General features: G+C 30.7%; 1 protein-coding gene across 2 annotated transcripts in view; it reads left to right on the forward strand.

Moving 5' to 3' along the window:
* Positions 1 to 4,417, forward strand: part of LOC139516052 (apoptosis-resistant E3 ubiquitin protein ligase 1-like) — a 29,328-nt gene extending 24,911 nt beyond the window's left edge. For both annotated transcript variants that reach the window (XM_071305863.1, XM_071305864.1), the window contains exon 19: positions 348 to 4,417. In XM_071305863.1, coding sequence (XP_071161964.1) covers positions 348 to 450 — 103 coding nt within the window. In that variant the 3' untranslated portion in view covers positions 451 to 4,417. The remainder of the gene's footprint in view (positions 1 to 347) is intronic.
* The last annotated feature ends 7,606 nt before the right edge of the window (positions 4,418 to 12,023 follow it).

Consider the following 12,023-nt stretch of genomic DNA (forward strand, 5'->3'; position numbering starts at 1 on the left):
CCTTTATTGCAATATGATCCTCACAGTTAAAAAAAATCATGTAGAAACAAAAAAAACAATCAAGTTAACATTATTTTTCTGCACAAGGAATAGGAATTTTAATGGGAACATATGTCAGTAGAGTTTATTTTATGGTAGGAATTTTTTTGGCAATTTTGTTTTTGTTTATTTTATTTGTTTATTCTTAAATCTTTTTGAAAAATTGATGTCTAGGTACCTAGGGATTAGTGTATTTTACACCAGTTTAAAATAGTATCTGTAGTATATGTTTTTATAAGGCTCATTTGGAAGGAGTAAACAGGAAAGTTTACATGTTTCTGTAATGATTTCGTTTTCTTCTGTTTCAGTTTTAACCAGTTATGTCTCCCTTCATATACTTCAATGGAACAGATGCATAAATGTATGATAACAGCGATCACTGAAGGCTTTCAAGGATTTGGATTTGCCTGATATTTATAATTAATCAAAAGTAATAATGCTGTAAAAATGTAAGCCTTAAGCTGCACCATGATGATATAAGTTCTTCAGATGATTCACTAACATTTTTATTTAAATGGTTCTCTCTTCTGAACACTATTTTTGAAAAGAGTAAATGACATATGAAGCAGGATTCACCGAGTTTTAAATTACTATTTTCTTTATATGGAAAACATATCTTACTGAGATTTATTTCTCTGTGGATATCAACTCTCAATCTGGAAATAATCCTAGACATGTTAGCAAAGATATATGGACCATATACATGATTTAACAAAGTGTATATCCAAACAATTCAAGTTGGTGTCAGATTATGAAAATGGTTGAACTTTTTTTACACCATCAACCATACATTTATTCACAAATTTTCTTGAATTTAACCAATTTGTTTTTTATTTCATGAACAGCATTTTGATCAGATGTAAGGTATTGAAATCACTATTGCTCAGAGGAAATGAAAGATTAATTCCTGATGAGAAATTTGAGCTTCAATATCTGACTAAAGAAATAAAAAAATGGAATTGAACACTTGCTAGAAAAACAATGGTGAACTCTGCTATGTTACAGAGGGAAATTCTTTTTAAATGAAAGGTTAATATTTATCTATTCAATTTTTTCAAAAAAATTATTACGGATACTCATTTTGAAATACAAATGTATTTAAATTACTTTAAATTTTGATATCACTTTGGTATTTTCTCAAGCCATAAATGTTTTTAATGTATTTCACACCCTATCAAGTGAAACTTTTATATGAATACAGGGCTGCATGTGGTTGAAACATTTATTTGTACTTGTTCAAAGATCTCAATAACTAGTCTGTGATACTGTAGTGTAAAATATAGCTTTGTAAGTAGCTTTGTAAGCAGACTTTTTATATGCTAGATTTTTATTTTACTGTTATTTAACTAATCAATCTGAATATCTTTGTGTATTTTTTTGTATTTTTCATGATGTTTTGATACCGTAAATTAAAAAAATTACAGCATGTATTATTGATTAACTGATTCAAATGAGAGATATATTAAGGCAATAGTTTAGTTAAACAAATTTTATTGTTCAAAATGACAAATGGTTAGACACACGTTTTACAGCTTAGTAACGTCTTCTCCAAAACAAGAAGAAATATACACATTAATGATTGAACACATCAAATATTTCATGCTAACAAATAATTTAAATGAACAGTAGACACTAATCATCTCTTCTTGTACTTTCTTTTTATAAAGTAATCACTAAAACTTTAATTAAACAATAGCTATTAAAAACTAATAGCTTCTAAAATAAAATGAAAACTACTTAGTGTAACACAAGTAGATCTACATTACATCTTCCGAGGTGAATTTACAATGGGAGTAACATGACAAAGATGATTCGAAATTTGTTTTAATTTGATCACTGTTGCAATTTATTTAGAAATTTCACCTGTAACAAAAATTCACATACAAATCAGATGACGAATAGAGTCCAGTGACATTGCAGTCATTTACAGCAAAGGCCACTTTATGCTATAAAATTAATTTTGCATATATGAAATTTAGTGAATTTTGTATTTGCCCATTCCTGCTTCTTTTCCATTTTGGGGTGGATAACAATACATTTTAGAGCCTCTCTGACAAAGGACGCTCTGGTAGAACTTGGGTTATCAACATGTAAGTTTCCTATAGAAGTATCCTTATCAGAAGAGTGATGATTACAATACCTAAATGATGAACTTAAACTTTTATTGAACCATGGACATATATAACTATAGTTCCATATTACACATATGGTTCATAAGAATTTGTACTTTTGATTGGCAAAAAGCAATCTGGAGGCATTCCAATAACAAATTGTATTTCTCAATAAAATTCAACATTAATTACTGCACATGTTGTCTTATGAAAAAGTCACTACAATGCATAGCAAAACAAAGCAAAATCTTGATGTACTTTTGATTGCACATTTTCATACAAAATGTGCTTTGGTCAACAATTTTACATTCTAATAAAAGTACATAAAGAAGCATTACAAACATTCTTTATGAAGTGAACAGTTGCAAGAAACTTATTTAAAAGTTCACAAAACATTCATTTGTATATGGTTTAGGTTATAACTTTATATACAATGTATATATATATATATATTATCCTAAATGAGTCATGATTTAATTTATTATGTTATAAAGAAAATATGTTATCATATAAATTGTTATATGTGATATGGTATTTGCTGAAGTATGTGTTCATTGGTAGCTTGATTTTTGTTTGTTAACTGTATGACTATATTATATTATGCCATGCATAATTTTTTTTATTATTTATTAGAATTTGATTTATTAATAACCATTTAATTATTATAGACATATATGATATATATATATGCCACAATACTCTTTTATGTAGTCAATATAATAAATAGTGTACTTGTTTTGAACTTGAATTGAATCAGGAATGGCAGGCAATGATTTATATAATGCTGATAAAATGTTTCAAATTTAGTTAAAGTTTATGCTTTGCATTTTTTCCATTAAATGTACAGCTTTGGTTAAATTTAGAAACTAAAGTGCTGGTGTATGGCAGTGTCAATTCTTTATTCATTTCAAGATTTTCCATCATGTTTTATTTGTGCCCATTTGTTTTTGTAGATTTGCACTACATGTAAATCCAAAATCATGGCAAAACCAAAGTATAGGTTTTAAGTTTTTATTTTCAATTTATATCCATTAGTATGTTTAATTTATTTTGTTTTTCAATGTACATATAACAGCCTATTATTTGAACTTGGAATTATTTTTAATTATGGAATTTGCATAATTTCTAGTATTTTAAATTATTAATAAATTCAACGCTTATTCTGTACTTTAATGTTCTGTTAAGCGCACAACACTTTCTATTACAAAGAAGATAGTATGTTTTCAATAGAATATACTGTGCCTAGCACAACACTATCTATACAAAATGCATTGAAAGTGTTATGAACCGCTCAAAACATTAAAATATCAAATAAACATGTAATTTATCAAAAATTTCAAGCACAAGAAATTGTGCAAATTCCACAATTGAAAATAATTCCGTATTGAAATAATAGCCTGTTATATATGAATGTTGCTCTCTATGAAGTGCTTCTACTAGTTGAAACAGTTGTTTTGTATGAGTATTAATTTTACATTTATACATCAGCCCTTAATGATATGTATTTCAAAAGTGATCATTTTTAAATCATGGATTAAGATACTTGTATTTATACCTTCTAACTTGCCATTTAAAAGGGGATTTTCCTGATGAGAGGTGTTGAGCTGAACATTGAAATCCTCCCATTATAAAAACTATATACCTCATACCAGGCATTCAAAGCAGATAAAAATGGCATTTATGCACATATTTACTCATTCAAAACCATAGTATATTAGATTTAGAGAAATGAAGTGTTTTAGAAATGCCATCTTGTGCTTTATTCTTCTATTTTTTTTTAGAAGTTTGGCATGAAACAATTTTTGTTAAACATATTGATTTGCTGGTTTAAAACAATGACAACAAATCCATTTAAATGCAGAAAAATACCAGAATTATACAAAATTTATTCACACAGAAATGACTTATATCACAACACATGACCAATATTTTAATCTCATAGAAAGTTTAGTTTGTTTTAGAATACTAAAGGGTAAAACATATGTTAACCTGATTCAAACAGATGAAAAAAATGTCTCTGGTTGCTCATGTTTAATGGTAGATTTAGTTTATATTAAAAAAAAATTACCCCAAAGTACAATTAATCACCATTATATTCTATTGTCATCCAGATACTAACTATACATGTAGCAGATACATACAATATTTGAAGTGCTGTTATTTTCTTCTAAATTATGATATTTAATCAAAATGTTACTATAATCATGTTACCTTGTTTTGTTTTAATAAGTTCAGTTGTTTATAATAAAGACCACTTTTAAACTTTCTATTTTGTTTTTATTCCTATTGGTTTAAAATGACTGATCACTGGTTTACTACAATTTTATATTTGATGAAAAGGATGCGGTCAAACATCAATTGTTTTCAAATTGAATACTGTAAAAGTTTTACCAAATAAGTCATTAGCCTTTATGACCCCAAAATAGGAAGATATTATAAAGACTTCCAAAATGCTTCCAACATATATAACATAGATAATCAAAAGGACCGAAATATTCTGCGGCTTAATCCATCAATTGGAAGCATAAGTTCAAAATACTGATGGATTCAGTCGATTAATATGCCAGCGTAATGGGATAAACGCAACAAAACGATATATATGCTCTTTCGAAATAGACTAAGGCTGTGATATTAAACAAATCTCAATTCGAAATGTGAAGTCAATGGCTGCAAAACTTTTAATACCAGATGCTCAATTCACTAGAAATTAAACTAAACAGTCTTATTTTACCAGAGGTTAAGATAATCTGATTTGTAAATCTATAAATGTCGTCTTTCAGATTAGAGAGTAACCTTTGCGGATTGGTATAAGTCGGTGAAACGAAAGGAAGGCTAAACAAACGTATTTGCGACCATAGATCAGACATCAACAACAATGCAAGCTGCATTATTGACCAGCATTTAAATCAGCCTGATAATTCATTCGTTTCTATGGAAGTTCGCATTATCAAAAAAATACATCACAGAACAAAAATCCTCATCTTGCAATGCCTCTCCTAGGACTAAAAGAGATATACTGGATTCGACAATTGGGAACTGCGACACCAGAAATTTGTTCGCCTGAAAATACCTCCCTATTTTAAAAACCAGTTTGTACTTAACATTGCTTATACATTGTACCTATACCAAATCAATTGCATGTACAATTTTCAAATAAAAAACGTGTTGAAAGATCTCAATATTGATGACTTCAAGTTTCAACCTCCTGAGTGCACCGGTACTAGTTCCCCATTCATATATAATCCGGTTGAACACGTTATTACCGTTGACCTATACATTGTCAATAACACTTGCCTGCGAAATGCGTTATCTAAAGGCCCGAAATCTCGTGCGTCTATACCCGTCAATTGGAAACACAACCTCAAAATATTGATTGATTCAGTCGAGGATTATGCCAGGAAATGGGTTAATCTTGTCCTACCTCCATGACAAATATGTTATTATCCCCGCAGATAAAGCCCCACACAACCGTTTTTTTGTAGATCACATTACATAAAGTGCTTGATAAATGAATTAGGTATTGGCAGTTTCATTGGAAACTCAACACGACACTTTCTAAAGAGGGAATCCAAGATAACGATTGGTCTGTTCATTTTTCCTTTGGAATTTCAACCAAAGATGAATTACTGGATCCTCCATCACTATATTGGATACCTAAACTACATAAATAAACTCATAATAGATACTAAGATTGAAATTGTGTATTTGCACTAGACGCGTGTTTCGTCTACAAAAGACTCAAAACTCCTAAACGTTTTGCTAAATACAACTAGTTAATTAGTTAACAAAGGTACCAGGATTATAATTTAGTACGCCAGACGCGCGTTTCGTCTACATAAGACTCATCAGTGATGCTCATATCAAAATTTATAAAGCCAAACAAATACAAGTTAAAAAGCATTGGGGATCCAAAATTCAAAAAAAAAAATGTGCCAAATAAAAAGACAAGTATTCCTTTGGTAGAAAAGTGTCCTTACAAACAACGGTATATTGCTCTACGAATCCAAAATTCCAAAAAATTGTGCTAAATACGGCTAAGGTAATCTATGCCTGGGTTAAGAAACTCCTTAGTTTTTTTTTTATTAATTCAAAGTTTTGTACACAACAATATTATAAAAATGACCACATTATTGATATTCATGTCAGCACCGAAGTATTGACTACTGGGCTGGTAACGTCCACCAGCAGTGGCTTCGACCACCTGGTGTAAATAGTTATCAAAGGTACCATGATTATAATTTAGTACGCCAGACGCGTTTCGTCTACATAAGACTCACCAGTGACGCTCATATCAAAATTTAGAAAGCCAAACAAATACAAGTTGAAGAGCATTGGGGATCCAAAATTCAAAAAAAAATGTGCCAAATAAAAAGACAAGTATTCCTTTGGTAGAAAAGTGTCCTTACAAACAACGGTATATTGCTCTACGAATCCAAAATTCCAAAAAATTGTGCTAAATACGGCTAAGGTAATCTATGCCTGGGTTAAGAAAATCCTTAGTTTTTTTTTTTTTATTAATTCAAAGTTTTGTACACAACAATATTATAAAAATGACCACATTATTGATATTCATGTCAGCACCGAAGTATTGACTACTGGGCTGGTAACGTCCACCAGCAGTGGCATCGACCACCTGGTGTAAATAGTTATCAAAGGTACCATGATTATAATTTAGTACGCCAGACGCGTTTCGTCTACATATGACTCACCAGTGACGCTCATATCAAAATTTAGAAAGCCAAACAAATACAAGTTGAAGAGCATTGGGGATCCAAAATTCAAAAAAAAATGTGCCAAATAAAAAGACAAGTATTCCTTTGGTAGAAAAGTGTCCTTACAAACAACGGTATATTGCTCTACGAATCCTTTTTCTAAAGTATCTACATCAGTTTTATCAGCAATCAAAGCTGGACTTTAAAGTTATTGCAAAACTGCATATTCTACAGTGGGCGTGAACCAGATGTGGATACTAATAAATATAAAAAGATCTTTTAGAGTACATACAATTTAAGACTCTTTCATCCTGCAATAGTATTATTAACATTTGACTTTTCTACCTTTTACACAAGTATTCCCCATTCCAAACTAAAGGACAAATTAAAAGGGATGGCCCTTCTTTGTTTAATAAAAAGAATGACAAACGTAGATATAATACAAGTATCTCGTCTTAGGAGGGATACATCGTCCTTTGTAAAAAATCACTTTGATTTAAACAAATATTTTTTTCTTCTGAAACTGACATAATAAAGATGCTTGATTTTTTTATTTGGACGTTCCAAACGTTGGAGGACGTGTTTTTCAACAATTTATCGAAATTTTAATGGGAATCAACCGTGTTCCCCTTCTTGTAGACTTGTTCTTTTTTTCACATGCAGCTGACTTCCCTTAGGAGTATCTTAAGAAGAATTGAACGAAGTTAGAAGTATCTCCTAACTTCTGATGATGTCAACACACCACATAATTCGAAGTTGGTGACTATGTTGAACGCATGTATTCCATTGGATTTGAAATTAAGAATACAACAGATACAGTTAAAACGGTCTCGTATCTTGATTTACATCATAAATGTGAACTTTCCATTTCTAGAAAGCAACATTCTAACAGCGCCTACATATGGATTGCATATACCCCCCTTGATATTCTAGGGTTGGCGTTTCATATCAGGAATTCCTTGATAGAGGATTGCTGCTCACAAGCTTAAGAAAGCTATTAAATCAAGAGTTCAAAGTAATGAAATTGGAACCATATAAAAAAAATACGAGTTATGGAATATCTGTTTCACAGATGACGACGGATATGTTGCAATCGTTGTAATCACAATCCCTTCGTCCTTTTCCTCAAAAGTGACCTACCGAATAAATAAAGGCAACAGTAGTATACCGCTGTTCGAAACCCATAAATCGATAGAAGAAAACAAATCCGGGTTACAAACTAAAACTGAGGGAAACGCATTAAATATAAGAGAAGACTTATCATCGGGTTTGTATTTACGCATGTGAGCAACACAGTGGGTGCCTAACCGGATTTTAATATTGGTATCTTTCTTTTTTTTATACGCTCGTTTTTATTATGGCATACCGTCTGTCTGTCAGTCTGTCGTCAACATAAAGGCAACAGTAGTATACCGCTGTTCAAAACTCATAAATCGATAGTAAAAAACAAATCCGGGTTACAAACTGAAACTGCGGGAAACGCATTAAATATAAGAGAGAACAACGACACAACATTAAAATCTAACACACAGAAACGAACTTAGCATTAGACAAAATACGATGAGAATAACAAATAAAGCAATATGTTGGACAATAACTCAAACACGCAATTTTGGGGAATTGTTAATATCTATTGATGTTAGCTCCCTTTCGATTTTATGAATTTCATATTCAAATTTCCGATGTTTCATTAAAATGGATGATTTTCCAGTTTGTGGATAGTAACTCAATAACACTTTCACTAATTTGCAAGAAATTTTGATGAGTTATTTATATGTATTATTTATTCGATTTATAGGGATTTTAGATTGTATGTTTCTGAGTTATGACATTTTATTCATTAAAAAGGGAGGATTTTAGTTTTCGGACAGTAACTAAACAATGCTTTTGAGTAGTTTAAACTCAAATGTGCTTTGAACAGTTTTTATTAAACTTTGATGACTTGTTTATATCTATTAAAATAACATTCCTTTATTTTTCATATATACTAGTCAACAAAAGAAACGATACACGACTTTGGAATAAAATTTATCAAAAAGTTTTAAATATAAAACAAAATGAGATACATTATTTTAAAAACTTTTGATTTGCAATGTATGCACATATGATAATGAAAATCAAAACTAATCGGAAAGTAACAAAATTCCGTGTAAACGATCATAGGGTGCAAATTATGTTTGCAGAAAGTTGGATAAAAAATCGACACATACTTTTCTAAGTACTAAATGAATTTTAAAATTTGGTTAAAAATATTCATTCAATATGCTAATCAAGTCATGTTCATATTGTAACTTATGAGTTAAATTATTGGTTTTTTTTTAATTTTTGGTTAAAAAAAAGGTGTTTTTTTGAATCTCAAAAAATGCAAAAAAAAAGAAAAAATGTTTTCGTCTCAAATAAATGCTTTAGATATGAAAACAACACACTGTAAATTTGGAACCTTTCGGATTAGTTTTAAGATTGTTACCGTTTTTTTTTAGTTTCACTTTACACATACTGTCTATGGTAGATCAATGGATAATGTATACATTTTAACGATTTCTTGTGTGGCCGAACTTTGCTTTACAATAAACAAGGAAACTGTATGATTTAAAAAAAAAAAAAGAATTGATGGCAAACATTGTCTTAACCTTTAAATGAGTTGGCATAATTAGTTGGAACTTCTGCTTTTTTAAAATTGCGATTTATGTAAATTTTGTCCCAAAAAATAATTTCGCCAAATGACGTCATGGAAGCCCAAAAAACATTTTCAACGGATTTATATTTCCATTGTCATTAAGTATTGGTACCTTTAATATTGGTCCTATAAACGGAAAACTTCATTTTGAAATTTGAAAAAAGTCGTGTATCGTTTCTTTTGTTGACTAGTATATATATTTCTGATATGACATTTAGAAGTTACTGAACTTATATTCTCTGAAAAAGAGACGAGCGTATCGTGATCTCATGGCGCAGCTGTTTAGTTTGTAATGACGTTGTCTGTCTGTTTTCGACTTAAGAGGTTTTTTTAAATGAAGTCAGAACTTTGCTTTAAAAATCTACATAATTTGTTTTGAAAAACAAGAAAATTTACAGAACGTTCAAAAAGTGCGATGTTCAATGCTCCATGAAACTTTAGTATTCCATTCAATGTGATATTTGAATTTAAAAGGTTTGTGACAGATGTTATATGTTGACTTGACATTTTCCCTATATTTTGGTCACAAAAAGGTATACAAAAGAGGGACGAAAGATACCAAAGGGACAGTCAAACTCATAAATCTAAAACAAACTGACAACGCCATGGCTAAAAATGAAAAAGACAAACAAAAAACAGCACACATGACACAACATAGAAAACTAGAGAATAAACAACACGAACCCCCCAAAATACTAGGGGTGATCTCAGGTGCTCCGGAATGTTACTACTTTTTTCTTCAATATTTGATTTGCCAATTTTAGTTATCTTTTAATTACCAATACACCCGATAACAAGATAAGACAAGACGGCGAACAAATCTTCTTATGAGAAGGGAAAAAACCCCACAAAATACAGGTCATTATTTAGCTTTAGAATTGGAAAAATATCGTACAGCTTGGAAGGAATATTAGAACCTTACTACGATAAACCAAATTGAAAAATTAAAGAACGAATGAATTAATTCAATACAAATATAATACCAATTTTAGTGGGTTTTATTTAATGTTTATTGGTTTGTGACTGATGACTTTATATAATTTTTGGCTCAGACTGATTTTATTTTGATAATATATACATTATTAAGTCAAAATATCAAAAGAATATTTTGAAAGACCACAAAAGAACATCTAATGACAGTCAGAATGTTCTCAGAATTCCGCCAAGGATATACACTTTGAAATTCAACTTCTGCCAATTAAAGATTTTAACCTCCTACCTCCGAATATTACTTCTGGATGTAATTCATGGAAGAACCAGCTAAGATGTTCACAATTGTTTTGAGGGGAGTCCAGTTATCTGCATGTCTGTTTGGACAAGAATTTTCCTTGATATAATTATTATTGTAAATTATGAACGAGTATAATTGTTAACAAACTTGACGACGTTAGCTAACCGCTTAAAAGCTAAATATTTCAGAAGGTAAAGGACCTGGATCCTTCATACTTTGTATATAGGTGCCTTATGTTATGAAGTTTCCGTCTGTTATATGTCCATTGTCCTTGACCTCATTTTCATTGTTCAGTGACTACTTGAAAACAAATGTAAGATTTTTTGTATTCTTTATTTCTCTCTACTTTATAATAGGATAACTATCTTTGGTATGTGCGTAAGGTCCGCATGCCCGTCAGACACTTTTCACTTGACCTCAACCTCATTTCATGGATCAGTGAACAAGATGAAGTGTTCGTGGTTACGTCCATATCTCAGATACTATAAGCAAAAGGTCTCATATGTTTGGTTTATGACATACTTGTAAGGTGTACATGTCCAACTGGCATGTGTCGTCTGCCCTTACCTCATTTTCATGGTTCAGTGGTTAAAGTTAAGTTTTTGTGTTTCGACTTGTTGTTTCAATTCTATATGCAATAGGTCATCTATATTTGGTGAATAGGAATATTTTACGGTGTACATGTTAGTCTGGTATGTTTTATTTGACCGTGACCTAATTTTTACGGTTCATTGCTCAATCTTAAATTTTTGTTTTTGGTCTGTTTTTCTAATACTTTTAGCAATATGTCAACTATATTTGGTGTATGGAATGATTAAAAGGTGTATATGTTAGTCTGGCAATTATCATCTGACCATGATTTCATTTTCATGGTTCATTGGCCAATCTTAATTTTTCCTGATTTGGTTTCTTTCTTAGATACTATATGGAACAGGTCAACAGTATTGTAAACAAGTAATGATTGTATGGTGTACATGTCTTGCAGCGTTCATCTGACCTTGTCCTCATTTTCATGGTGTATTGCGCAATGTTAAGTTTTCCTGGTTTTGTTTGTTTCTTCCGTGTGCAATAGGTCAACTACATTTAAAGCTTAAGTGGTGTATGAAATGATTGTAAGGTCCACATGTATTTCCAGTTTGGTTCATCTGACCTTTACATTATTTTCTTGGTCCAGGTTAAAGTGATGGGATAGTTGTAGTAAATAAATTCATCATAGATACCAGGATTAAAATTTTACATTTACGCCAGACGCG

The sequence above is a fragment of the Mytilus edulis genome, chromosome 3 (genome assembly GCF_963676685.1).
Source record: "Mytilus edulis chromosome 3, xbMytEdul2.2, whole genome shotgun sequence".
NCBI classification, from domain to species: Eukaryota; Metazoa; Mollusca; class Bivalvia; order Mytilida; family Mytilidae; genus Mytilus; species Mytilus edulis.